The 26,370-nt window shown below is 41.4% G+C and overlaps 1 protein-coding gene across 3 annotated transcripts in view; it reads right to left on the reverse strand.

Moving 5' to 3' along the window:
- Positions 1–419: 419 nt before the first annotated feature.
- Positions 420–26,370, reverse strand: part of ARHGEF7 (Rho guanine nucleotide exchange factor 7) — a 136,159-nt gene continuing 110,208 nt past the window's right edge. The window contains exons 15-22 of one of the 3 annotated variants that reach the window (XM_045186729.3): positions 26,059–26,198; positions 23,445–23,669; positions 20,606–20,699; positions 16,240–16,329; positions 12,989–13,165; positions 4,879–4,978; positions 4,478–4,532; positions 420–2,798 (exon numbers count right to left, since the gene is read on the reverse strand). In XM_045186729.3, coding sequence (XP_045042664.1) covers positions 2,676–2,798; positions 4,478–4,532; positions 4,879–4,978; positions 12,989–13,165; positions 16,240–16,329; positions 20,606–20,699; positions 23,445–23,669; positions 26,059–26,198 — 1,004 coding nt within the window. In that variant the 3' untranslated portion in view covers positions 420–2,675. Of the gene's footprint in view, positions 2,799–4,477; positions 4,533–4,878; positions 4,979–6,643; positions 11,560–12,988; positions 13,166–16,239; positions 16,330–20,605; positions 20,700–23,444; positions 23,670–26,058; positions 26,199–26,370 lie in introns of those variants that run through there. The other 2 variants (XM_045186730.3, XM_053916305.2) reach the window with 2 other exon arrangements.

Raw genomic sequence — 26,370 nt, forward strand, 5'->3', positions numbered from 1 at the left:
TACACAAAAAAACACATCATGAAAAATAAAGTAACATATTTGTAACGTAAGGAAAATAATCAGTTTAATAATTACAACAACGTAGCATAAGTAGTCAGTGCCAGGACAGTGTGGCATTTCCGTGAAGGTCCCCACAGCTGTAAATGAGGACTGTGTCCTGGAGACAGGAAGAAGTGAGGGACATCAGGAGGTCCACACAGAGCCAGGTTGTCTCCGATGCCCGGACACCCTGGCGCATGTGGACAGGCACACGCACCGCAAAGCACAGTGGACAGAGTTTCCGATGCCACGTCTCAGCATCATGTGGGACTGAAAGTGCTTCACATCTCAGGGTAGGAATGGCTTCATCTCCTCGTCCGTGAAAGATGAGAGCAGAGAAGTGACCCTTAGGGTAAACAGTGGCCCTTTTACTGTTCCCATCAACCCCCAACCCCTCAGAAGGTCACATGGAGAAACGCAGGCAGTCTATTTACAAAATAGAGCAGGTTTGTAGAAAGAATTGCTCTCAGATGCTTTTTCTCTGCTCCCTAAGCTTAGTAAAATATTGGATCCACGGGAAGAAAAGGTAATGCATTACAGAGGCATCTCAGCCTTCACCCTCCATCAGGGGAAGGGACAGTGAAAACACGTATGTTCTCACCTGTCGCTTAATCAACAGTTAAGGCAGGTTCTGTAAGAGACCCGTCCAGGGTGCTGACAGCAACACTGTTGTCACAAAGCAGTGGAGAGATCAGGTGATGAATGTTGTTCCTGAGGTAAAATTTGCTTAAGATAGCAAACTTCAGTACACTCAAATTTAATTGTTTTTCACTGCAATGTCTATGCATCACCAAAAAAATACTACAGTAAAAATAGGGCTTACCAAAAAAAACTCAAACTTTTCTAGCCCTAGCACTAATGAACAAATGCGAAGTACAGAAGGTTGGCAATTCTAGTTGAAAGGTCAAGTGTGGGCCCCAGATACATGAGCTTATAGCCTGGAAGGGGCCAGCTCAAGTGACCCTCGGCATGGAGATGGGTGGGGACAGGGACTGATTACCATGGGCATGGAACAAGACCCATGGACAATCAGAAAACCAAGTAGTTCCCAAGTTGCCCAGTTCATAGGCATCAGAAGATTCCAATGCAATTAAAGGGTCACCTGACCAATAAAATATAGCAAATCACAAAATGTCACATCTGCAGCCAAATGGGTATTTTTGAGAAGTCTCTAATGCACAGGGCTGAGATTTTGCTTTTTAAAGATATAACACCTGAAGTTGTATCTTTATAAGATATAAAGAAGAAGTTATCTCACTTTAAAACAACCTCTTTACAAGAGGGGAACGGAAAGGACAGCTCCCTGTGACATTGTGATCCCCTCTTCAAGGCAGAAGGACAAGCTGGGCTCCACCGCTGATCTCCCTGCCCATGATGCTGAGGTGTCTACAGCCCCTGGCCCAGGGGTCGGCGGAGCCAGAGTTAGGACTGGCTGCCTCCTCCGTCTGCTCTGCTGTTTGGATATAGGGCAGGAATGGACCCACATTTAAACGTTCATTACTTAGGTGGAATTTAAGGTGGCTATTGCTTTACTCTTGCTGGAAGAGGGAAACACTTCTCCTTCCCAGGGAGCACTGCAGCAATGCTTGCTGCACTCTACGGTAAAACACAGCTCGGGGACGTTGGCCTGACAAACGTTACCCAGCCAGGTCAGCTCACAGCATCACCTCGATTCGTCTTCATCGGCTGCAGTGATATGTAGTCATACATTTTATTTACAGGTTCTAGTGAAGCTTTCTCTTTTGAGGGAAGGACAAACAGTGCACTTTGTCAAGGTATTAAACTAGTCTACATATAAAAGTCTGCTAGGGTCTCTCCAAGTGCAGTAAGTACACTCTGATGATCACAGCGCTCACAGCAAGCAGACAAGAGGGGACACCTGTAGCTGGACACGATGGTGTGTGTGGGACTCCCTTGGATTCTTGGCTGAGGCCCAGGCTCTCCCTCAATCAGTCAGAGTGTGGCACTCAGAGCCACCGACGTTGGTGACTGCAATACTGCTTTAACAGAAGAGTTTCAAATGGCATTAAAGTGTCTCTGCAGCTATAAATAATTATGGTTAAATTAGTTAGGCATACCAAAGTGGGCAGTACTTTTAGAGCACTGTGGACACTGCAGTGGTGGAGAGCACTCAGACATCCACCAAAAGCCCCTCAGGCGCCCTCTGTGCCTCTGCCATCCATGTGTGCACTAACAGGACTTCTAGTTCACGGGACCAGAAAATCAGTGGGGAGGGTGTCCTAGCGTGGGTATTAGCCCAGATGTAACCGCCATGGATATGCATCCAAAATGGGGTATTCACAAGAAACATGTATAATATTTATATATATTCAATAAAAGCCTGAAAGACCAGGATTGTAGTCAGTCACTGCACTTATTGCAGAATGAGGTAATTAAGATGTTACCAGAGTAAGATTAATGCAGTTCACCCTCAGTGTCTACACCTCATGTTTGGGTTCTTCAGGAACAATGTGACTGTATCTATTTGCAGGATGAACTCCAGCTTTTGTTTGCAGGGAAAGCAAGACAACTTCCATCAGCCCTGCCCTGTGGTCCTGAATGTCACATCGGCTGGGGTCACGGGGCTCCCAACTTGGTCTCATAACTGGTCTTTAAGAAAGTACCAAGGACGTTCCTTAGAGGTTGGTCTCGTCCCAAGCAGGATCGTTCATATTCTTTAGAACTTTCCTCACCAGCTTTTCCAGCTCTTTGCGGGCTCTCTGTTCTTCCTCCAGAGATTTCTTCATCTTCTTGTTATCCTATAAACAAAGCACACAGGATATTCACTGTGTTTGGCCCTGGAGAGGACTTTCTTTTCCCCAGCAGACTTGGGGGCCAAGCCGACTGAAATCCTGGGCTGGGGTCCGCCCTGCTCTGTGGTCATGAACGCGTTCAACAAGACCGTCTAAGTATCTAAACAGACACTCGGGGCTCCGTACCGCGCAGTCGTTCCTGGGAACCAAGGCAAATCACAGATGGAAAAACCGTCCTAACATCTCTTAAAACTTAAGTTCCAACTATCAAAGGAGAGAATCTCTGCACGACATACTATAAGCAAACGGCTGAAAATAGCAAAAGAAACAACTTGCATCCCACCTACTTTTCGCACATTTGTAAAGATCTTACAGAGTTATGTAAGAATGGAAGTAACAGCGACTGAATGAATATGTAAGTGAATGAATAAGCGCCTACTTCCGTACAGCCTGCACCCAGTAGTTCCTTCACGTGGAGAAGATGCATACACAAAGAGGTATCCCACTGCCACCAGTGAAGCAAAACCCAGGAGCCCCTCAGAGGAAGGAAAGCACTTGAAAGTGGCCTTGGACACTGCTGCAGATGGCTGACGGGGGCAGCTCTGAGCACGTGTCCAACCCCAGACCACACTGTGCTCCAGTCTCTCCCCGGCCTCCCCTCTAGTAGGGCAGCACTTACGACTCTCTTCTTGGAGACCAAAGCCATTTGTACAAATAATGTACATACACAAAATACATTTCATCTGACCTGTTGTTTTGGTTTCTCAAGAACAAGGACCATGTGTTACACTAGAAAGTGGCAGAGAAGAATCACAGTAGGTAGTTAATAAACCTTTTAATTAGGTGGAATTTTAGATATTTTAAATAATTATTCTATGAGAATTTGAGATAGTTCTGATGCCAAAAACACTACAGTAAAAAGACAGAGTTTTAAACAAGCCACTTTAAAGATTTATGTCCTGGTCTATCACACTTAGGGGAGACTGATCACAGTCTATCACAGAAGACCACCTGCTAAAATTCTGAAAGGCAGGGTTTCCTTTCCGTTATTGAGTTGGACAGAAGTCCATTTTGTTTTCTCCATACAATGGTGCTTAGTTGTCTTTAACTTCATTTAAAGTAATTTTGTTAAGATTGTATCAGCGTGCATTTAAGAAAAAAAAAAAAACATCAAAATTGGTGAATTTTTGTGCAACCATTTTAATATTGGAAGATGGAAGAAGATATGCAACATTTTCAGCCTAATATGCTTTATTATTTCAAGAAAAGTAAAAACTGAAATGCAAAAAAAGATTTGTGCAGTGTGTGGAGAAGGTGCTGTGATTGATTGAATATGTCAAAAGTGGTTTGCCAAGTGTCTTGGTACTACTGACATCTTGGCCAAAATATTCTTAGCTGTGGGTCTGTCTTATGCATTGGAAGATGTTAAGCAGCACCCCAGTCTTCTACCCACTACAAGCCAATAGCAGGAGATAGTCGATATACTCAAAATAGCCAAATCAATAAAATTATTGGTGAAGATGAAAAATGTCTTTTACTTTACGGAAAAAACTAAACGTACTTTTTGGCCAACCCAATAATTTGCTTAAGGACAACTGACTTCATTTTCAATATAGTGTTTCTCCTCTTTTCCCCCATTAAAAAAAAAAAAAAAAAAAAAGATTAAAGAACTGATTATCACTCACCTGTCTTAATTCTTGGACTTCGTCCTTCAATGCATAGACAGTATCAACAAGACTCCTAGAACAGAAAATGGAATGAAACCTGAACAAGGATAAGGAATGAAGAGAACACAGAGAAGCACTTCACCAGGAGACGCGACGCCGCCAGATGAAATAAAGGTCTTCTGCCCTACTCACTAAACATCTAAATGCATATACTTCAGATCAACCAACTTCCTTCTGTGGGAAGTTACAGCCTGGTCAACGTTAACTCCAATCTATGAGGACACAAAGTAATAGTTTCTGAAGCCTAACCCCAGCCCAGCCCTCCTGGAATTTTTCTGACTCCAGCACTCACTCATCCCCTCCCCACCCCTCCACTCCACACACACCACCCTGCTTTAAAATACTGGAATATATCTTACTTTTCTTCTATCACTGTCTGACCATTGCTTTTAGTTTCTTCAACTATAATTTTTTCTTCTTCTGGAAGCAAAACTTGTGGAGCAGATTCTTTACGTGAACCTATCATCATTGGAAAAAAAAACCCACAGGTAAATACCATAGTAAAACTAAAAAGAACTATACCATACTATTTAAATATTAATATTAAATTCCAGGGACTATGCATTAAAAATTACTTTCTATATAAAATAAGAAAAGGCAATTTTTACCAATTTTCTCTATTTCCATCTACTAAACCCTTTTTCATTCTTAAAGCATTAATGAGGAAACAGTCTTTTTCTAATTTATTAAGCTTCAGTTTCTATTCTGGACTATGGATACATTAAACTCTGAATTTCTCCACAGGCAGTAAGTTAAAGGTTCTGACCATAGTACCCTGGGTATTTGGGAATAAATATCCAAATCAACCAAACTGGCCACATTCTAGGAATCTTAGAAAGATATGTCAGACTATGAAGTACATAATATGAACTGAGTGTTTAATAAATTTTAAAAATTGGCAATTAAAACATTTAACAGTGTCATGACAGCTAAAAGCACAGCAGCTTGCCTAGGACAGTGTCTCAATAAATGTTTGCCACAAAATAGGTGCTTTAGAAATTCACTGAGAAACCCAAATGTTTATTTTAAAAGGTAAAAAAGGAAAATCAAATCTTACTTAAGGACACAAGGAAGAAAATCATCTTTTCTTACAGAAAATATCAAAGGTTATATAACACTAGGCCATGTATCATTTACATTTTTGAAAAGTAACATGAGATGCAATTGAGGAACACAGTCTACCAGAGAACACCCACACTTGCAAGGGGTACTGGGATAAACACGTCTCCATTGAAAAATACCCTCCAGTTTGATATACCCTCCAGTGCTCATTACGGAGATGGTGGCTCAACTTGCTTGATCTTGTTTTTCCTGGTTTATCTTTAATTTGCCTTCCTAAAAGTTCATCAAATTATAAGATGGCACTTACTGTACATCCTTGTATTATGGGAACATTCAGCATAACACCAATGTTTTAATAGTTTGATTTTAAATAGTTTCACCAGTACTGTATCGTAAGCTTTTCCTCCTCTGAATGAAACAAGATTAACAATTACTAACAAAGCTTGATGAGAAAGGGCTCATAAAACATTACTGACGTCCACAGAGTACCTCTACCATTCCCACGGCAGCACCCACAGGAAAAAGGACTGTGTTACAGGCCTCGGGGCCTTGGCCAAGTCTCTCCCTGCTGCCTCCTGGACATCTGCAAAACCTCCTCCGTCCCAGCCTCACTGACTGGAAGGGCATCAAATGCAAGCACGCTGGGAGACCGTAAGGTCCAGAGCAGCACAAAATTAAGATGCTGACTTTCTCCTTTGTTATCTCAGATATACAAAAATTAAGCTCTGGGTAGCAAATACAATTCTATGTTACACAGTAAAAACTTCTATATATATATTTTATATCAATAAAGGGAAGGGCCTTTTTTGTGTACTGAGAATAACTTTAGTATTATAATCAAATGCCATACTTAGAATTTTGTCACAAGCCCTAATGAGCTGGTATTTAGAAGTATGTTTGTACATGGGTTTGTCAAATATTATTTCAAAAAGGACCCTCTGCTAGTGTTTTTGTGTTCACACCACGCACTGCATATCCTGGACCAGCAGATCTTGTCACTGTCAGGCAGGAGGCGCTGGTCACTCATAACCACCCACCCCCACCCCACCCCCGTTAAAGCCACACTCTACCCTTTCACACACTGACCTGCAGAGCCAGGAAATTACTTTTAGACACAGGCTAATGTCCTTCAAGACATGGTCCCAGAAAGGGACACACCTTTAAAGACATTATTATGCTGGCAATAATCCGCCTCCCCAGGGTACTGCCTGCTCCAGGTGCCATGGCGCCGTGAGGGTCTGTGGGCATGTCTTCTTCTAGGCCTTTCTGGGTTACCAGGGAATGCTGGTGGGACATCTGGGTTACTTGGAGAGATACTGCTTAAGAAGAAAACTAGCGTTGTGAACCAAATTACTGAGAAAGTACAGGGATACCAGCCAGCTAAAAAATTCTGGAGGCTGAGGAAAATCCTGTGCTACTGATACAAATGCAAATGTTACCCACATTTTTATAAGCAACTTAATTCATGTGCTATTTTCCTGGAAGAACAGAAAATCATTCATAAAGATTCAGATATGTAGAAAACAAATTTAATTTGCGCTGTAAAGAAAACTGATGACAACAGACAATTTAGATGGCTCATAAATTTTCCAGCTGGTATCTGCTTTGAGTCCAAACAGTTGTTGACTGTGTTACAGTCAAATAAAAAAAGTTATCAGTTGTGTATCTGTCACATTCAGTTTGCAATACAAAGCTTCAAGTGGATTAATCAGACAAGAGGTTGAAAATGTTTTTATATAACAGCACTTCAGGGAATATTAACTTCTATGCATTTCAATTATTTCTGCATCTTCTAGCTTCTAGGCAACCTACTTACATTGTTTCCAGCATCAAAATGTTCAAATAACAAAATACGATCACAAGGGATATCTACTTTGTAAAGCGTGTCAAGACAGCAGTCGGCTGTCCTGCAGAGGTGCCAGGACTACCTAACTCGCACCCACACCCCATCTGTGGGAGTCCTCAGTCAACTCTCGCCCCTCACTTACACTGAGCCACACAATTCCATTATTGGTAAAATAAAAGAGCAAAACCAACCACCTCTGCAGAGATGTTCTGAGGATTAATTTTGAAGTTACATTTTATAAATGTCTTCTACCAGATGAATTCATAAAGATAAAAGCCTTGAATTCCATCATGTAACATTTAGCCACACACACGACTGCATGGCTCTGATTTTTAATACACTTGAAGTACACAAGAAGAATTTAACGACATATGATAAAACATTAAGTTTGAGAGTACTGTAGGTAGATGTGCCAAACTGCTTAACTCCTAAAACATGTAAATGTCAATGTAAAAAAAATGGCATTTACGGATTTGATGGTGAGCCAGCAGGCTTGTAAATGATTATTTATTGCCTCCAGAAAAATCGAGGGGCTGCTAATAATCTGCCTAGATTCAGTATAATGTATTTTTCTAAGATGACTGAAAAAATGTTAGTCTCTCAAAACGATAAAGGAATATTCTCCAGCCAGATTCATAAGTTAAGTTCACTATTTAAGAACAAAGTTCTGGAAAGTAAGCAGATCTCACGAGTTACCTCAAAGACTATGGAAGTGTCTGCAGGGGTACCCCAGTGTGTTTCCCTGAATTACTGAGGTTGGAAAAACAATTTAACAGCAAACTTCCAAAATGTTCTATTGCTTTACTGAAAATCCTCTGAAAGGCCTGAGACACAGATGAACAGGTTTGTGATGGTTCCAGTACACTCAAGAACTGTGTTTCCCAAAATCTGTGTTTTATAGGAGTTAACAGGGATTTCTGCAACACATCATTTTGGAAAATGCTGACTGCTACAGCTACTACTTAAAGATTCACAGTGCACATTTTAAGGTTCTCAGAAGGTTTGCGGTAAAAATACCTATTGAACTTTAATTCAGCATCTCCTTAATTCCCCTGAGCACTGAACTCTTTCTTCAGCATCAATATTAAACATTTTGCAGTTTTCTGGGTAACAATTTGAAGAGTGCTAGAGTAGCCTAAAATACATACACACAAATGCTGGTTGGTTTTGTTGCACTTCAATATGGGGGTGAATATAAAGGAAAAATAATTTATACTTAGCACCAATCCAGCATTTCCCAAACTTGTCTGCACGCATCTGCACATGCTTGGGATCCAGCCCCCACGATGGTTGCTGAGAAACAGGCAACAACAGTTCCCAACTGACACCAGCAGGGGTCATGCTGCACCACACAGCTGGAGAGCCAGTAGGCACTGGGATCCCTGGGGGGAACTCACTCAGAAGTGTGATCCAGAAGCTGGAGACACTCTTAGAACCCTGCCCCCTAAAATTGTCAAAGATCCCTAGAGCTTAGAATCCTGCCCCCTTAAACATTCAGAGCCCCCAGAGAACTATGGGCCTTAGTTTGAGAAATACAGATTGATCAAACATTTCCGTTTTATAGACAGATGACTTGCCCAGGCAGCAAGTGTAGGGTTCAAGCCCCAGGGCACAATCGTCTTGGCTGGCAGAGCACCAGTGAGGTGCCTGATCTCACAACACATGACTGTCAAATCCAGGGCATACATATGGTGTGTGTGTGTACACGACTGAGTCGCCTCCCCCAAAAGCTTATCAACAGTTTATCAGAAAACAATGTCTGCCTATCTGGCTGGTGGTCTAGTACATTTGTAGCAAAATTCACTTCTTAACTTCATAATAAGTTAACTTCATAATTTTTCTAGTATCCGTATCAACTTATACCAGCGGCGTCAAACTCATTTTCACCGGGGGTCACATCAGCCTCACAGTTTCCTTCAAAGGGCTGAATATAACTTTAGGACTGTGTACATGTAACTACTCCTTAACTAGGGGCAAGGAGCTCTACATTCAGCCCTTTGAAGGCAACCGTGAGGCTGATGTGGCCCTCGGTGAAAATGAGTTTGACAACCCTGACTTAACTGAAATTAAAATAATATTCAGAATAAAGTAAAATATTACGTTTTTTAAAATCTACTTTAAAAAAATCTCACCAAAGGGCCACTTTTTTACTTATAAGATTCTAATTTCTTTTTCTTAGGAAAGGAAGACGTGAGAATGTGAAGAATGATTTGTATTTGTTCATCATTTGCAACTTGTCCTCGCCTTGCACTGCACAGGTACTTCTTTTCTTTCATTTTGCTTTTCCCGGAAAGCTTTGCATGCACTTTAAAAAACAAACAAACAAACAAAAAACTGACCTTAATCTAAATAAAAAACTATTAAAGTTGAGCTTTTTTTTCTATTTATGCATGCACAGCTCCCCCCAAACCAAAAATGAGAATGCTTAATTCTGAAGACAAACCTCCCAGTAACTGAAAACTTGTTTAAAAAAAAAAGAGGAAAATAGATGATATAAAAATGTACAAGGGGTGACCTTGTATTGTTTAGGACACATTTAACCTAAGAAGTACAAACTTTTCCATCAAGGCAGAGAGAAAGGGCTCTACCGCCTGGCCTTCCAAGACACTGTTCAAGAGAACAGCCAAATCATATTGAACTGCAAACTATGCTACTCCCCCAACCCCCAGGTAACAAATATTAAAAGCCACAGGCTAGCAAAGGCAAAATTTATTTCAACTGTACATAACAGATGTCTTTTTTTTTAAATAAAACAAACACTTCATTGCCATATGCAACCACAAACAATATGATACTGTACAATACAATGCAACATTCAGGTATACATCCAACTGAGTCTTCAAATGGCAGTCACCCACTAAAAATGGCTTTCCCGTTCACAGATAAAAAGCACAATATATAAATTTTTTCCAGGTCTTATACCACTATATACATATTACTGTGTTTTAGCAATTTTATGCAAAACACAATTAATATATCTTATATACTTGTGGCAAGTTAATTCAATGGGAACACCATTTAGGCCATTTGCAAAGGGCCGGATAATGGCTTAAACCTACCTTCTAGTTCAGATTCTTCATCCTTTCATTATAATACTAACTGTACACATAGATATTACAGAATTGTATAAACATAAAATACTATTTCAGCATGACTGAAGTTCCACATAAGTAAAAATACGGCCCTTTAGATGCCTCATCACCACTGCCACACAAGAACTGTTTTCAGGCCTATGGCACTAATACTTCCAACCAGGTCACAAGAGCTCATGGTGCCAGACATTCAAAACAAATCCAAACAAACAAAAAGCCAGGTTGTTACTGTGCAGTGATCTTAGCATCAACAAAAATCGTCGTCCAAATGGCTTTAAGTAGTACAAAAAGGAATGATGGGAAAGTGTCAAAACTTTGGTGTATAGAAAATGACAATGTCTCATTAAGACAACCCAAATGATACTTAGTGTTAAAACTCCAAGTGCAGCAACTGTACTTCAATGCTGTGGTATACATAGCACATGACATAGGCAACCCAAGTTTACTAAGGCATGGCAAAGGCATCAAGGCCGATGCACAATTATTATAGTCTCAAAGCAAACAGAAAATGTTCTATTAATAATAAAAAAGATGACTACTCTACATGATATAAAACAAAATTGCCTCCAAATTCCTTGCATGATATTGAGTAAGCATATGAACTCTGCAGTTCTCCAAAAATTCCATTTGCTATTTGGCTTAACACATATAAAGCCTATCTCTACCATGAGTTAACAGGGGGCTCAAATTTTAAAAGATTGTTCCTCAACTTTCTCGTTTATACTAATTAATATAAAAATATGAAATCTCCAGATGGCATAAGCCTGGAAACAGACAGATATTTGGAATGATCAGTTTTCCTAATGACTCATGGCATGCAGTACTGAAGCGGTCTGACTTTCTAAGCAAAATGCTACGGCCGGGAGTTCACTAGCACCTCTGGGCTCATAAGCCACAGGACCCAGCTCCCAGGAAACAAGGACGTGGTGCATCAGAGATGTCTCTGTGCAAACGAGATCAGAACACTGAAAACATGGGGTTGGTGAAGGAGGTGTGGTGAGGGAAGAGAGCATTCGCAGCCACCTGGAATTACAGCCACCCTGAAGAAAGGAAAAAATGTTATTCCCAATTTATAATGGCATCTTGTTTTCTGAAGCTGGTTTAATGAATACTTAAAACACAACCTTAAGGTTTCATTTAACATCAAATACAGCATGCAAGGGAGAGAACACAGTGCTTTCCCTCTAGCAATGACCAGATGTGGATTCAGATGCTACAACTGAATGCAACATGTCACATTCAGTTCTTTCTGAAGCGGGAATTAGTCTTGAGTGAGGCCAGTGAAATCTCCTTACAACAAATCCCAGGAAAGTGGGGGAGTCTGCCCCAATCTGAGATTTCCTATTAAGTGAGTTACATGGCAACTTAGTAAATCTTCAATAAACTCAGATATCCCCATTACAATCAAGAATGAGGGCTACATAGGACAGGGTTGCTGTAAATGGAGTTTCACTGCAGCTAGTTGCTGAAAACAAACATGTGTCCATCACAGGCAGTGTAAGTATGGATGTCAGGGTAAGCCAGGTTGTGACTAAAGCCAAAGCACTTGCCTTTTTAATTATACCACATGCCTCTCTCTGAAAGCAGTCTAATCTATACTTTCAGAGGCTGGATGCTTCAGAGTTTGGACTTTAAACCTTCAGTAGAGTGGTACAGGCTTGCTAAGTGCCATTTAAGAGAAATTACTCCAATTAGGGAAAGTTTGGTGTGATGACAGTGTCTGAGCTCTGACAGTAATTTGGTCTTTGGCAAGGAAAACTCCCACCCCACGGGCCAATGCGGGGCATGAAGAAGACCATATGTGGCACACTGACAGGCACAGAGCTGTGGGGGTGCACACAAGCTCTTCTGTGCTGCCAAGGCCCAAAGCCCACACCAACACATGGTTCTTCATGGTCACCTCAGAGCACAGCTGCTTAAATTGAACTCACAGTACTTTTGTTGCATGCTTTTTTCTTATCTCTCCACAACTACTTGACCAGTGTGTCCATGATGCATAAAAAATTTAGATCCCTGTGTGTAAGGCCAGAGTCTCTGCCATGTTACTGGCACTTAGACCACAAACCTGTATGGTTTCAGTATAAAATATCCAAGTGTTCACATAGCTGTATCCAAAAAGAAATGAGACAGTTGCTACACTGAGAATAAAAAACAACCACCATTTGGGGCTATAAAACCATCACTACTCACTAAGAAAAGAACCCTTAGGGCTAGGCTGTATGAATTCACCATCTCCGTCAACAATCATTAAGTAACTTCCAATGGATATTTGAATGGGCAATTAAGCCTCCACAAAGTACATGGGAAATACCAGAAATGCTCTCAAAAGTTGTTAAAATATCACATAAAAGAGACAAGGAACAGCAAGAAAACATCTAAGAAAAGCAGGCTGCGATACAACAAGCGTTTGTTAAGAAAGCTCAGAAGTGCATTAGTTCTGGTGAGAGATATATGAGCAACAGCTCTTACGAGATGTAGAACCCATTCTGTAACTATGGGCTGTCCATATACTGTCATAGTCAGAGTCTTCCGAGAGGTCTGAAGGCTCCAAACGAGAAAGGCTACTGCGACGACCCAAGGAGTCTAGACTTGATTGGTCATCATCAGCCAAGACGTGATTATGCATCAGGTCAGTGCCTTGCCATGCTAAGACAGGGGTGGGATGGAGTGACAGGTGTAACAGGCAAAGATGGGATGAGAAGGAGGACGGACAGGAAGAGCCACAACCAAAAACATGAAAACAAAAGCAAAAGGTGATGGGAAGAGAAGGAAAAGAGAAAATACTGTTAAAAAATGGCAACAATGTTCATTTATTTCTCCTTATTTATGGCTGAGTTTTAATAACAAAGTTAGCACAACCCTTAGAATAAAAAAACACATTATTATTTAAACAAACCTAAAGCATGTTATTGTTTCCAAATTTTCTTTTAAAAATATGGCTAAGTTCTCAGTTAAATTAATGCCATGTCTACAAATGATTCTATATATATTTAACATGTAACCAATTCTATCCTACATTCTATTAATAATCTTGTTGAGAATATTATTTGTAAAAGGAACCATTTATGTGGTTAATTAAAACCTGTTCCTATTTACTAAGTGGATATTGAGTGCAAAATAGTTTCAAAGGATTTTTGACTTACTGCTTTAGCTATCTCTTTGGCAGACTATAAATCACCAGAAGTCATCTTAATGATGGGGGGTGGTGTTTAAAACTTACCTTATCAAACTATAACCACTGTAAAAATTTCAGAATGGAAAAAGGAATTAAATGGGGTCCACTTCCCTCTCATTGCCCTTTTCCCATCCCCCCACATCTCCACTCCTTAGAGCACTCAGCTGGTGGATATGGATAATGGGAGAAGCCATGTCTGTTCAAATGTTATCCACCCTGATGCAGCCCCCCTTTACTGGCAGGAAGACCGAGGTGAACTGGTAATGCCACGACGTTAAAAGGAGAACAACTGAAGGAAGTGCGCACCAAATGGGAGAACGGAAATAAGCCCATGAGTGGCTGGCACCTGTGAGCAATGACACTGGGCAGGCGGCTATGCGTGACACATGCAGGCTGGAATGGGCCAGAGACAAAGGGTGCTGAAAGAATAAACTCATTGGGAACCAGGGACCCCTCTGTGACGGGGAATGGCACAGACACAACCACTGGACCCATCCTGTTTCTGCTTCTGATCAAAGTTAATTCCATTCCAAATTCGTAACAAGAACAAGCAGTGGACTGGTTTGGATTTCTTTAATTAAATCACTAGTCTATAAACATCCTTATCTCCTTGAAACAGAAATCAATACCAAAGATGTTTGGTTCATAGTCTTATTGGCATCTAAATGTATACTGAACTGAGCTGAATTTTAGGCAAGATAATGGTATCCTGTCTTCACTAAACATTTACTAGGAAAAGAGCTGCTTTCACTGTGATCCCGTTTCCCAATGTATTAGGGATATCACCTTTCCAGCACAAAGGATCAACTTCCCCTATCTGACCTGTTCTTACTTAGATTTAAGGCCATATATGGTTGTGTATAGGAGGCTCCAGAGTGGTTAGCTTGTAACATCACTTAAAAACAAAAACCAGTGTTTTGTCCAATGCTTTTCTTGCACAGGAGAAATGGAAACACACAATACAGGCTATGTGATAAGAAAAGATCTGCACAAACTATGGGCCATTCCTTCCAGGCAGCCAGAAGCAGCAAGGCCACAGGCACATCACAGGGCACTGTCTCTTGGATGAAGAAATGCAGCTTGCACAAAAACACACATAAAGCCCATATGACCTGGTCTATTCACCTGAGACTAACAGGTTAGAATTTTATTTCAAATGATTGAAGTTGAGATGAGTAGTTCTTTATCATCTCAAATTCAAAACCCAAAAAACTATGGCCACATTTTATAGCCTATTACTTAAAATACAATCTCTTACCAAATATAAGAAACTGTCTATAAGATCTTAAATGACAATAATCTGTATTTACAAATGACTGCTTGATTTTACACACACATACTTGATATTCATGCCTTTCCATTTCTCTCCTCTGCTGACCAGTCACTACGAAAGGCATTTTCACTGGTAAGAGTGTGGACAAAAGAAGTCATAATGTCATAGGTGGGGTATGTAATACACTCGCCACAAGAGAGTTTCGAGATTATCTGCAGGTGCCATTTGGCGTTTAATCCTATTAGCTCTATCTTCATCTTTAACAAAAGCTAGAGCAGTTGAAATTCCTTTTCCCACCTTTTTTTTTTCCTCATCATTAGTTTAAAAACAGGACAGGACACTGATTCCAACCACCATACTGCAAGTAGTGAAAATGAAGGTGAAATAAGTGATTTGCTAAGTGTCAGGGTGGAAAGAGAACCAAAAACACAAAACCTTAATAAGAAGCCAGTTTTATGCCACATGTAATATATTAACCATCCAGTTCTCAAAAAGAAAAAAAGGCCCACATAAGAAACAACAGTACACAAGGACACCCTGTGATGCCTGTGGCCCTGGTACCAGTAAAGGGTGAACTTGGCCCCTTTCTTCTGAACAAATTCCATGCACTACTCCACCTGCCCCGCCATGCTGCACTCCACTTTCAAATGCCGGGGAAGTTTCACAAAAAAGAGCCCCCTTTTTATTTTTCTCAAAGATTAAGGTCTTTTTCACTTAAGACATTATACATAAGATGCAGGTAAATTCAGTGGTACTGAAATCTAATAAATTCATTATTAGTGTCCACTTCTAAAAAGTTTTAAATGCAATCATTTTTCAAAAGGGGGTAGATTACAAGAAGCCTTGTTCTAGGTTTATATTTTTAACAATTCTAAGAAGCTAATAAATAAATAAAATAACACTATCACACCAATAGTTTAAATAGCTTAAGTAACTGAACTGAATGAATCTTTCATTGATATCTAAATATACCTTCTGTAAGCAAAAGAAAGCTTTATAAATTCTGGTGGTACCTTATATTTGAAGTTTTCCCAGGAGGACCTTTGCTGAAGTCAAATTATTTTACTGACAGCTCAACGCCTTTTCAATGATTTAGGGATGTCAGGCTCAAGCTGTTCTATACCTGGGCAGGACCCTGAAGCATCACTCACTGAGGACCATTCGGGCAGTGCAGAGGAGCCGTGCACAGGCCCCTACAGCACAGGTTCCTTCTGACTGTGATTTTAAACAAAACAAAGCACCACAATTCCAGTACATTACTGTAAAACTTACTTGAATTAAGCGTTTGCCGTGTTTTGGCGCTCGTGCAGTAAGCTTCAATGACTTTCAGAATCTGCGCATCTTCTTCCAAAGCAGCTGTGCCTGTCAAGAGATACAGGACACGTCACAATCGAATTAAAAATGACAATTACAACACGTCACAATCCAAAAACAATTAGTACCATTAAGTAGAGCAATGCAAAGTCATCAACTCAACCAAAATGGTGACAATCAAGACAATCTCTCCTTTTATTTTCTTGTCAGGTAACTGTTTTCCAGTATTTATAAAACAATTACATTCAAAATTATTTTTACTTTTGTAGTAGTTTTGGTCCACAACATACCTGACAAAGGGTTAACTTCCTAAATATATAAAAGTTCCCTTACTAATCCATAAGAAAAACAATATCCCACATCCTCAAATCAAACAGGCAAGAACTAGAAACAAGTAATTCACACAAAAAGAATACAACCTGTAACAGAAGATATTCAATCTCACTAGAAAGGACATGAAAATGAAAACAAAGCATCAGGTTTCCAAATACCACAATGACAAAAAACAGTAAGCCTGACACTTCTCAATGTGTATGTGGAGAGCAGGGAGAAAGTGTCTTCCCTCCGTCCACAGCTGTAGGAATGAAGACAGGCAAAACCCTCCAGAGAGGCGATATGACCATATTTATTAAAGGCTTTAAAAAGAATATTCCCTCTGATCCACAAATTTCTACTAAAGATTTCATCTAAGAAATGTGTAAGGCACAATCTAAAGTTTGAAGGTATCATTCATTCCAGAGCTTTTCCTTAAACAATGGATTATTCCAGACACTGGCTTCAGCGTCAGAGGTCACAGGACAGAGAACAGAACCTTCTAGGTTAACAGCATCTGATAGTATCGGATGGGCACAAAGCCTCACACACAGCACACTGCATATGATTCTATGGTTAAATGGTTTCTGGTTTGTTTTCCTAGGTTTTCTATATTTTTCTAAGATATTACTTGGATATATATTTTTAAAAGGCTCACCTACTGTAATAAAAATGTGGAAAGAACAGAAGGCTGAAATATTTATAAGCTGCACAATAAAGCCTCAACATCATTTTATGATAGTAAGATAGACATTTACAAGGTAAGCCAAATATTCCCTACTAAAAAATAAACTTTAGTACCCAGAGTTTAAGAGCAACTGAGAAATTGACTTATATTTCAATAATTGGGACCAATCATTTAACGAGTTTCCCATAATAAGCTCCTTTCTTAGGATTAAGAAAGATAACATTTAACTAGTGTAATTTTTTAGGACATGCTGCAAAGTAACTTCCAGGGACAGGCCATCCCCTCTTGGCCAAAAGAAAAACGATCTGTCCAACTGATTTAATGGGATTACTATTTTCACACGTGGGTTAAGTGCAGTAGCATCACCCTCAGTGCCAAGAAAGCATTATGATGCCACAAAGGGCACTGGCTTCCCTAGGAAGGCTGAAAAAAGTAAATTAATGAGAGAACAGCACACATCTTCTATGTGGTGCAGATTCTGAGTGTAAAAAAAGTGAAAATAACTCACAAGATTACAATGTAACTTTAATGCAGTCAGGTTTACGGAAGTACTTGCTCACACAGACACTAGTTACATGAAGGTCCACATAGATAAAAGTTTCTCCTCCAACCCACACAAAACCCCTTGGTTTTCTTATTAACACTTGGTTCCTTTTCTGTGAGCTCTTTACCTCCCTACCTCCCTCCCTCCCTCCCTCCCTCATCTCCTAAGACTCAGACCATTCTCTTCTCCATTCATTCTCACAGCTTCAGAAACCATCTTAGCATATGAAACCACCAAAATTCTCACCATTGGTCCAGACCTGCCCCTGGGCCTCGGAATCCTGTTAACCCTCTGCCCAATCACAGGACCTTCAAGTTGAAAGGCTCACTCTCACATGCTGAGTCCAATCCAACAACTCATCCTGTGGGCCTGGTTTCTCAACTATGGATGGCACTTGACATTTGGGGTCAGATACACTAAGTCCTCACTTAACATCATCAAGAGGTTCTGCGACTTTAAGTGAAATGATGTATAATGAAACCAATTTCACCATAGGCTAACTGATATAAACAAGAGTTCCTATAACTTCTCATCAAAACTATAGTGTAATGTTGTTCAAGGACCTGCTATAATTCTTTGCTGTGGGGCTGTCTTGGGTGCTTAGCACCATCCCTGACCTTTACCTGCATCCTCACCCAGCTGTGACACCAATATGTCTCCAGACATTACTAAATGTCCCTGGTAGGACAAAGTCATCCCCACTGCTGGAGGCTCCACTTCAAAGAAATCTGAACTCTGCCCATGTTTCACTTGTCATCTCCTTGTCCGGACCAACATTATGTCATCCCCCCTGGACTACTGCACAGTCTCCTAACCTGGTCTTCCTGTCCCCACCTCTACCCGTCTCTTCTCAACACAGTAATCAGCAGTCCTATTAAAACCCAAGTCCCATCAAGACCTCTCTTCACAACTGGACTGGCTGCAAGTTTGCTCAAAGTACCTTTGGGAACCATCTCTCACTATCTCCCTGCCACCTTCACCACCTGAACCCCAGGCCAGGAGGCTCTTTCCTGTCCTTTGAATATACCACACGGGTTCCTGGCTTAGGCACTCTAGAGCCAATGCCTGGAAAGCTCTCCCCCAGACAGCTGCTCAACTGGCTTCCTCAACCTCTTCAAGCTGCTCACTCAGACAACACCCCCACACGCATGCCTCCCCAACCTCCCTATTAAGAGCCCCACCACACCTCCCTCCCCTGCACTTCACACAAACGCGCTAACATTTGCCTATTTGGTCTCCCATCTGTACCTGTATCTTTGTACGAAAGCCGAGCTCCCCGAGGAGAGGGGTTTTCATTTGTTTACTGCTGTGCACCTGGCACACAGAGGTACTGAATAAATCTGTCAAGGGAATGGCACCTCATCTGCAGCCTGTCCCAATGCCCAGCACAGAACCTTCACACAGAGCAAATGCCTGCTGACAAAGGGACCCACCAAACACTCCACAGTCACAGCTGCTAAGTGTGGAGCAGATGTTCAACTCCAGGTCTGACTCTCCTCACTAGAATGCAAAGCCTCATTACTCCATTTTATGAGCTGTCCTAGAATATTGTTGAAATCTGAAGGAAATGACCATTGGGATGGCAAAATACATGGTGCCCACTGCAGTTTACCGTCAGGTGTCAGGGGCAGTGAGAGTTCATGTTCACAGAGCAGCTGCCTCTAGGCCGTTACTGCATTTACTTCTCCCAGCTTATCATCACCCCTGTTCTAAGAACGAGGAGGTCCCACAGTGATTAGTGGCAAGAGCAGGCTCAGGTGCAAGCTGCCAGACCTCCAGGATCACCTATAGCCACTGCCCCCTCCTCTGGGTGATGTCTGCCATGCATTCTGACTAAAAACATCTCTCCTGGCACCCTTCTTCTGGAAATGAATCCCTGAAGGGCCCCAACGGGTATGGCAAAAACAAGGAGCAATGCTCCAGAGAGTCAGGAAAACTTGTGACAAAGCATGGGGTACATGTGGAGCAAGGAGATACAGAGATGGGCAGGCTCAGCAGGGACAGAGGGGTGGAAGGCAGAGCCCTTTCAGATAGAGCCCACAGCTTCCCTGAGACTCCCACCAGGCAGGGCCATGTCCTTATCAAGGTTCTCCTACAGTGCCAGACAGCCCCATAGCCGCCTGTTCACATGAAACTCTTCCTGCCTATGGCAGTGGGAAAAGGGCTCGACACTGGGAAGAAGTGGGTGGGCGTGTGCCGAAGCTCTCCAATAGTTTGCTTCTAGAAACAGCTCTACTCATTCACACGCTGCCCAATGAGCATCCCTTGTGTGTGAGGTGCCCCCTGTCAGAGGCTGAGAAATCCAGAGCTGAATTCGATACCGCGCCTGGCATTTCACAAGTTTACACTTGAGCAGTGAATGATGTCTGGGCATACAGGCCTAGGGAAAATGAGCCCTACAGTGAGAGACCACTGGGGGAATGCAGCCCTATCATGTGAAAACCTCAGGGCAAAGAAGGGCAGGAAGAGCAGGTGGTCTCAGGTCACCCTGCAGGCCTGGACTGGTTGCCCAGACAAAACGATCGACACAGAGGCCGAGGGACAGCCAATGGTTCCGTTAAGGAGAAAACCACATGCATGGTCCATCACTAGTGTCTCTCTCCTGTCGGCAAATATCTACACTGGTTTTTGGCTACTGCTGCTCAGTTTCCTTAGAAGTAACACTAAGCCTCAGACCCTGACTTCTGTTTTAAAGTCTCTGAAGAGCCACCGCCCTACCCCATGAACGCTACGCTATGCCTGTGTGAGGCAGACTCATGTCTTCGTGCACACATACTCACTTTTCCTCAGTGCAAACTCTTCGTCCGAAGGCTTCCGCTCAGGTTTACGCTTAGGTAGCAGCTTTTTCATGGTCTTGGGACTCTTACTAAGATCCTAAGGAAAGAAAAAGAAAAAAACTGCTATTTCCAAAGGCAGTAATTCTGACTGGCATATTAGTAAGGGTCGCTGTGAAGGTGTGAAATATTAAATCACTACAATTATTCACTGTTAAGAGTTTCCTACTTCTTTCCTATTTTGATTTTTTATTTGCCAACTGCTGAGCATTAATGTAAAGTCAATAACAAGGCAATGACTCTTATGAACATCCTCATGTTACTTGGATCCGTCAGCATTGTCACAACACACAGCAGAGGTGTGGCAGGCCTGCAGGGAGGCAAGCAGCTTCTGGAGAAGAGAGAAAGGACAGCTGGCTGATGCATGCACAAAGATCCATGCATGCTGCTAGTTCTGGAGCAGACCCATCTGCTGCAGCTAACTAGAAAGAGATAAGGAAACTAAGGCTATTTTAAAGGAAAGGTAAGTAAAGAACGACCCCTTTGGAAAAATACTTGATGCCTTGAGGGACAAGACAGGAGGGAGCAGTCAGCCTGTCAGCCTTCAGCACAGATGCACAGACCAGACCCTGGCTCTCCACGGCGTGTTCATGCTAATTCAGACCTACATTCACAATGTAAAGGCCTACCTCTTGCCTCTGTGACACTACTTCTAAAAACCGTGCAGAAAATGAAGGTGCAAACCTGAAAGCAGGATGAAGTCCAATAAAGTGGGCAACGTTTCCACTGTCAAACATGCATTAAGTATCAGTATCATTTAAATTACAAAAACCATTTGTTTATGAACCTTATAATGAGAAGCCAAGACTCAGGAGGTGACGTGTGCTATGTGATGAATCAGACTGAGAGTACAGAGGGAGCAGAGCTTGATTTTTAAAGGTATCTCTTCCAAATATTTTCCATAAAAGTTAAAAAGCTGTTAGAAATGCAGCAGAAATCAGCTCACAAAGAAATAAATGCAGCACATGTTCGAAGTTTTCCCAACTTCAAAGCAAACAGAGATGAGGCTCCAGGCAGTGCAGCAGACAAGGCACACCTGTGCAGAGGGCACAAGTCCACCCACACTGCACCGACTCCTGGACCAAGGCAAAGCTGGCTGCTCCATTTTCTGCGATACTCTGTAAGATTACTTTCCATTAAGAGTTTTGACATGCTCAGTAATAATACTGTACAGTAATGAGAGTGTGAAACCTTTTATCCAGCATGGGGTCCAGAACAGCAACTGTACCCAGACTTACCAAAAACAGATGCTCATGTTCACTGCCATACCTCTTCCCTTGCCTTTCTGTTCCTTTAACACTTTTACCCAATTTCCCCCCCACCAATAATGAAATCTCCACCAGTACTTGCCTGTGCTATCTGTAAACACTATACTATGTAATAAAGAACACTAAGATTACTTAAGTAACTTCCCATTATAAAGAAATTTCTGACTTGGGCATATGACCACCAGCAAGACATGTATCATAAAAGAATTTAAGAACAAGAAATGTTTAAGAATTGGTTTTAATTCATGTAGTACTTTTCTAGGTGTCTTAAAATACTTAGGATGACCAGCATGGATGGCAGAAGGGTCTGCTCCAGATCCTTTGGCAATTCCGTCCTTGACTGGATGTGGAGACAGGTACCAGGCAATGGTACTGCACCATGCTCACATGCACACCTGTGACAATCAGAGTCATGATAGCCACGCTCACGATAACACATCCACATGCGCACGCAATGAACATACTGCCACTCATGATAACCATATGCATTCTCACGCTCACAACCATATTCACACTCATGCTAATACAATAGCCACATACACAATAACTAAACTCAAGCTCCTGCTCACTCACCATCCTCACCCAGTCACACTCATTATAACCACAGACACTCATAATAACCGTACTCACACTAAACCACACTCATACTCACAGTAGCCATATTCACATTCACGATGACCATATTCCCAATTCATACTCAAGATAACCACATTCACTCACACCACTCACACTTGTGATAACCACACTCATCATTTCAATTATCAAGCTTCCTCAAGTGCTAATATTTCTCAGAATATAGTTCTTAAGACACTTTCCTCATCAAAGCAGGTTAAGCATATGAAACCTAGTATAAAAGTATAGGAAACTGTTAATACTTAGCTATGGGTGGGAGTAATATTTTAACTGCACATAATACATATAACAACACTGGGTTAGAATGGAAAAAGAGCGAAGTGCACAATCACTCCTAACACAAAGAGAAAAACTGTCAATTTTCTTTCATTGTTATTTGTAAATATTTTTATCTTAAATAGCTTCTGGTAACAAAATGCAGGGCTCCTGAGTAAGATCTCAAATTTGAAAATGGGTTATTAAGGCACAGCAGAATAGTATGCAGAAATAAAGCAAGACCCATCACAACTGGAAGTTGAAAATAATTTCAGATTCAACTAGAGACCCAAAGGAAGCCCATGTGAAGCCTTCTAATTTCTCAAGGCAGGAACACAGAGACCACAGAAAAGGCCCCTCCAAGGAAGGCACAGAGAGGGTCCGGTCCAATGCTACACTAGCCGCTACCCCATGAGGTTCTCCATGGCCCTCCCAGGCCCCCAAACAGCAGGAGAAAATGAGAAAAGAAAGTCAGACCCTTCAGAGTTCAAAGACTCTGATCTGTATTTTTTTATGCCACAAATAGAAAATGTGATTTTCCATATTTCTGAATTCAGTGGAACGGAGCACACAATGACCACCTAACCCATCCAGATGTGAAGTCACGCTCACTTTTGCTCAGACCTCACCTCCTTGTAGCACAGAGCAGCTGAGGGCCTGAGGGGAGGTGCAGGTCGCAGACAGCTCAGGCTCCATGGCTTCGGGGTCTTGGGAGGCTCCAGGGGCCCCCAGTTGATGGTGGTGTGCGGAGTGCCATGGTGGGAGGGGTGGGGCAGTGTGTGGTAGGCAGGCGTCAGTGGCGCAGGCTTGCTGTCTGCATGCTTGCTGGATGGGGTGATTGAATGGGAGGGGAGCTGCCCAGGGAGAAGAACAAGAAGGATCAGAAATATTCACCATCAAAGATACCTCGATCAAACACACTTAATTTTGCTAATTTTTAAAAATGCTCCCAGTGAAATAACCCCCAGGTCATCGTTTCTCTTTCATCTCCGAGTCCAAGCAGTCAGACTCTGGGATGCCCCCGTGCTTCTGCTTCAGGCTGGGACCAAGCTTGGGTCAGGAGGCAGCAGGATGCTGGGGGCCTAACACGTGGACACTCCACCACCACTTTTATTTGCCATGGAGTAACATTTGCAAACTGGTGTTTCATTTAATATAGGTACCAGAATTTTATGAAAAAACAGGCATTCCTGAAATAGGAGTGTGGTTAGGGGGGAGGATAATCCTCCCCTATCAAATACTACCCAGTGCCTGGTGATTCAGGGGTGGGCAAAGTTTTTCTTTAACAAAAAAGTGGCACAGCAAGACCCATTTCTGTTGATAGCTGCTTATGTTACAAGAGCAAAGTACAACTGCAGCAGAAGCCATGTTGCCTATTAAGGCTGAATATATTTACTATCTGTTTCTTTACAGAAAAAAGTTGCCGCTCCACGGAATAGAACAAATTTTCTCACAAAAATTTAATCAAGACAAAATTTATAAAAATCTAATTTCTCAGAAAACATTATTAATGGGGCTTATATTCCTGGAAAACCCATCACAATGACAATTAAATAATAAAATATTAATTAAATAATTCAAAATTAGCCAATGACCTCATATTAGTCCAAAGCAGTAAGGCATGCTTAACAGGAGAAAGAGTGGAACAGTTCTGTGGGCTGGAAGCCTGAGCAAGGCCATTATTAGAAAGAACTGAACAATATTTGAAACACATGCTTTAAATAAAGAAACCTTAGCTCTAGATGATGCCTCAGTACTCAAGAACAGGAAAATAAACTTGCTGTAGAAACCACATGTCTGTCCTGGTGTGTGAATGAGTGTCCTGTAATATGTTGCACGACCACTACAAAACTTCTTCAAACTAAGTAATTCACAATTCACAGAATTGTGCAAAATATCCCTTCTAATAATACTGTAGTAGTAAATAATATTTGGTGGTGTTTCTCCTTACTTAATAAAGTCAGAAGAGGTATGCTTTGTGCTAAAATTAAAATAATACTCAAGCTAGACACAGCAGCCAGATCACAGGGAGAATACAGAACTACCCCAAAAGGAAGCTCCCTAAGAGCACACATTTCAAAAGCCTGCATGTGAGGAACAGTCCCAGCAGACGGGGTGCCTCCCTTGCCACTGAGGGAGACGAAAAGGAATATGAGAGGCCAGGCTCCAAATACAGAACAAACTTTTATCTGATATGAAATTTCGTAAAGTTTAGTTTCAGACTGTTAGTGACAATCTGAATGAAAAGGCACTTCAATTTTTTTCTTTATAAACACACACATATACACCAATGTCTTTGGAATAAATTTAGTACCATAAAAGCATCTTTATTTTTTTGAAGTACTGGAGAAGTTAAAAATGGTAGAGATATTCAAAATGAAACATCAGCTGAAGCAAATAAGTAGTTTTAGCCTCTAAACTATTGAGAGATTTCAATAAAATGATGATACTGTGATCAGAATGTTATGCTACAGCCACTCTTCCAGAGCTAAAACATTAATGCTAAACATACGAGTGCAGAAACTACACAGTAGGAACAGTCCTAATAAAGATCACAGCAATATACTAAAAATGTGAGGAAAACCTACCAACTGGAAATGCTGTGTAATCCTAAGTCATTTGTAAAAGAGGTGTGCCTGGTTCTTCCATATTGTTTGATACAGATGACAAATGATTCAGTGTCTTAAGCAAAAAACACCAATTAAGAGAACTTTTAAACACTGACACAGATCGGTACTGATCTATTCTGAAATGTCTAAGAATCTAAAAAGCCAACGAGCTGAGCTGTTGAGGTTTTCTAAGTGGATTTCTTTAAATCAAAATGAATCAAAAATTATATTTTAATGCCTTCAACATGAATCTGGTCCTTTTCATCTTCATAAATACTCATTTTTTTGTTTTGCTTTTTGATGAAATGTAACAAGTACAGTTAAAACGCTCAGAGAAAGCATCAAGGGAGCAGTTATTAGTCTTCAAGGCTTCCTCGGAGCACAGAAGCACCCTCCCACCCGAGTGCCACTGAACTGCATGTGACGAAGCACAATTTAGGGCTGTTTCACAAGAGTGATCACTGTGTGGATATTCACTATTCAATGGAGAGAAGCAAATATTTGCAGAGAAAGACAAGTATTGTACATTCTGGATCCAGATTTGATAACACTTTAAATTATTTGACACTTGCTGACAACTCAACCAAAAGCTAACCCTGGAGTTTGGACACAGGAGAAATATGGGGGTCCTTACAGTATGAGACGGCACAGAATGAGGCTTAATAGGGGGGTTGCTGACAGATGTGACTTTCGTTTGCTTCTGTAGATGGTCCACCCATTCATGGAGATCCTGCTGGTTGTTGCATGAAACTAATATCCGCTCAATCATGCTGCCTACAAGAGATGAGAAAAACAGGGTGAAATGGGGATAGAGGTAAAAAGCACACACACGCACATACACACACCCAGAGTATAACTCAACAAGGCTTAAACATCAGCCCTCTGAAATAAGCAAAAGAATCTGCATACAAATGTTAAGGTGCCTCTCATCACTGTGACAGATAGC

This window comes from Desmodus rotundus, chromosome 13, assembly GCF_022682495.2.
Source record: "Desmodus rotundus isolate HL8 chromosome 13, HLdesRot8A.1, whole genome shotgun sequence".
NCBI lineage: Eukaryota > Metazoa > Chordata > Mammalia > Chiroptera > Phyllostomidae > Desmodus > Desmodus rotundus.